The sequence below is a fragment of the Octodon degus genome, unplaced genomic scaffold (assembly GCF_000260255.1).
Source record: "Octodon degus isolate 3935 unplaced genomic scaffold, OctDeg1.0 scaffold00097, whole genome shotgun sequence".
Classification (NCBI taxonomy): domain Eukaryota; kingdom Metazoa; phylum Chordata; class Mammalia; order Rodentia; family Octodontidae; genus Octodon; species Octodon degus.
The window spans coordinates 8,548,579-8,550,043 of record NW_004524673.1 but is presented as its reverse complement, the minus strand read 5'-3'; the positions used below and the strand labels follow the sequence as shown (position 1 = coordinate 8,550,043).

General features: G+C 42.9%; 1 protein-coding gene across 5 annotated transcripts in view; it reads left to right on the top strand.

The window, feature by feature from the left end:
* The window catches only part of Tnfrsf11a (TNF receptor superfamily member 11a), a 67,645-nt gene that overhangs the window by 51,258 nt on the left and 14,922 nt on the right, over positions 1–1,465 (top strand). For all 5 annotated transcript variants that reach the window (XM_023723166.1, XM_023723163.1, XM_023723165.1 and 2 more), the window contains one exon: positions 864–916. In XM_023723166.1, coding sequence (XP_023578934.1) covers positions 864–916 — 53 coding nt within the window. The remainder of the gene's footprint in view (positions 1–863; positions 917–1,465) is intronic.

The following is a 1,465-nucleotide window of genomic DNA, read 5'->3' as shown; positions in this document are numbered from 1 at the left end:
TCTCTGTCTCTGTCTCTGTCTCTGACTCTCTTTCTCTGTCTCTGTCTCTCCCTCTCTCTGTCTCTCTGTCTCTCTCTCTCTCCTCCTCCTCTCTCCTCCCCTCCCCTGCCCTCCCCTCCCCCCTCATGGTCTTTACATCAGTATATTTATTTATTTATACTGGTTGTGAACCTAGTGTAAATGAACCTAGGGCCTCCTGCATGCAGCCACTCGGTCTACAATGAGCTATACCCTCAGCCCCAGTTGATTTGTTTTTAAATGCATTTCCTTCCAGACTCACGCACTGAAACACTGGCACGGGAGTATGTTTAAGATGGTATTTAGCTAGCATAGTGTTCAGTTATTCTGAACCTGACACAGAAAAATAAGTTGTTTTCGCATGTGGCATCATTTTAAAAAAGAAGAAAGTCAACTATACCGAAGCAGAGAGTTGAAACAGTGGTTACGGGGCAAGGGAAGAGGAAATGGGGAAATGTAGGCCAGAGGACCCAAAGTAGCACGCGTGAGGACGAGCAGGCACAGAGGGGACTGTTGGAGTCAGTGCTTCTGCTAAATCTGCTGAATGTAGCTCTTCTTGCCACACGCACACACACACACACACACACACACACACACGTACTCACGCACACACGCACGCACGCATGCACGCATGCATGCACCGGTAACTATATGCTGTGACAGATAAGCTGATTTGCTTTACTACAGAAACCTCCTTATTACCCATATTGATCCTGTACCATCACGTTGTACAACTTAAATATATAAAAAATATTTTTTAAAAAAAGTAGGAAGTATACAAAAATTTATTTAATAAAAACCTGGGAAGTATGATTTGAAGCCCTTATCCTTGCTTTGTTTTTTAGTGAATTTGTGGCACTGGTTCAATGATGCTTGTGGTCGCCTAAGTGGAACTAAGGTAAAGTTAACGGTCTTTTGTGCCTTCTTTAAATACTTTCAAAAATTCGCCTGAAGGGACTGTGAATGGCCAACTCTTGGGTGTCATCACGTATGGGGCTCTTCCATCTCTGTTGCCAGCCTCAGGTCCAAGGATGTTTCTTGTTGAATTACCCAGGGCACGAGTCCATGCTGTCTCAATGCCTAGTGTCATTGTCGTTCCTCCATTCCATGCTTGTCTATTTTCTTGGGATCAAACCCAGGCCTTCTCCCTGCTTGGCAAGCATTCGACCACTGAGCTTCCCAGCCCTCCTTCTTCCTCAACCCCTCTGTATATGTTCCTTTTCTAGTCCAGTCTTGCTTGTCCAGAGTGCTAGGAGAAATGATTATGGCTCTCTTTTGCTCTTCTAGTTATTTTGATAACTTTTTATTTTCATATACTTTAGAAATTATAGCAAAAAAAGGTAAAACTATGGTAACAAACTTCCATATTACCCTATATCCCTGTCACCAGTTGTTTATATTTTATCACATTGCTTTATTCTTTGCTTCCTGTCTCAGAATATAAATG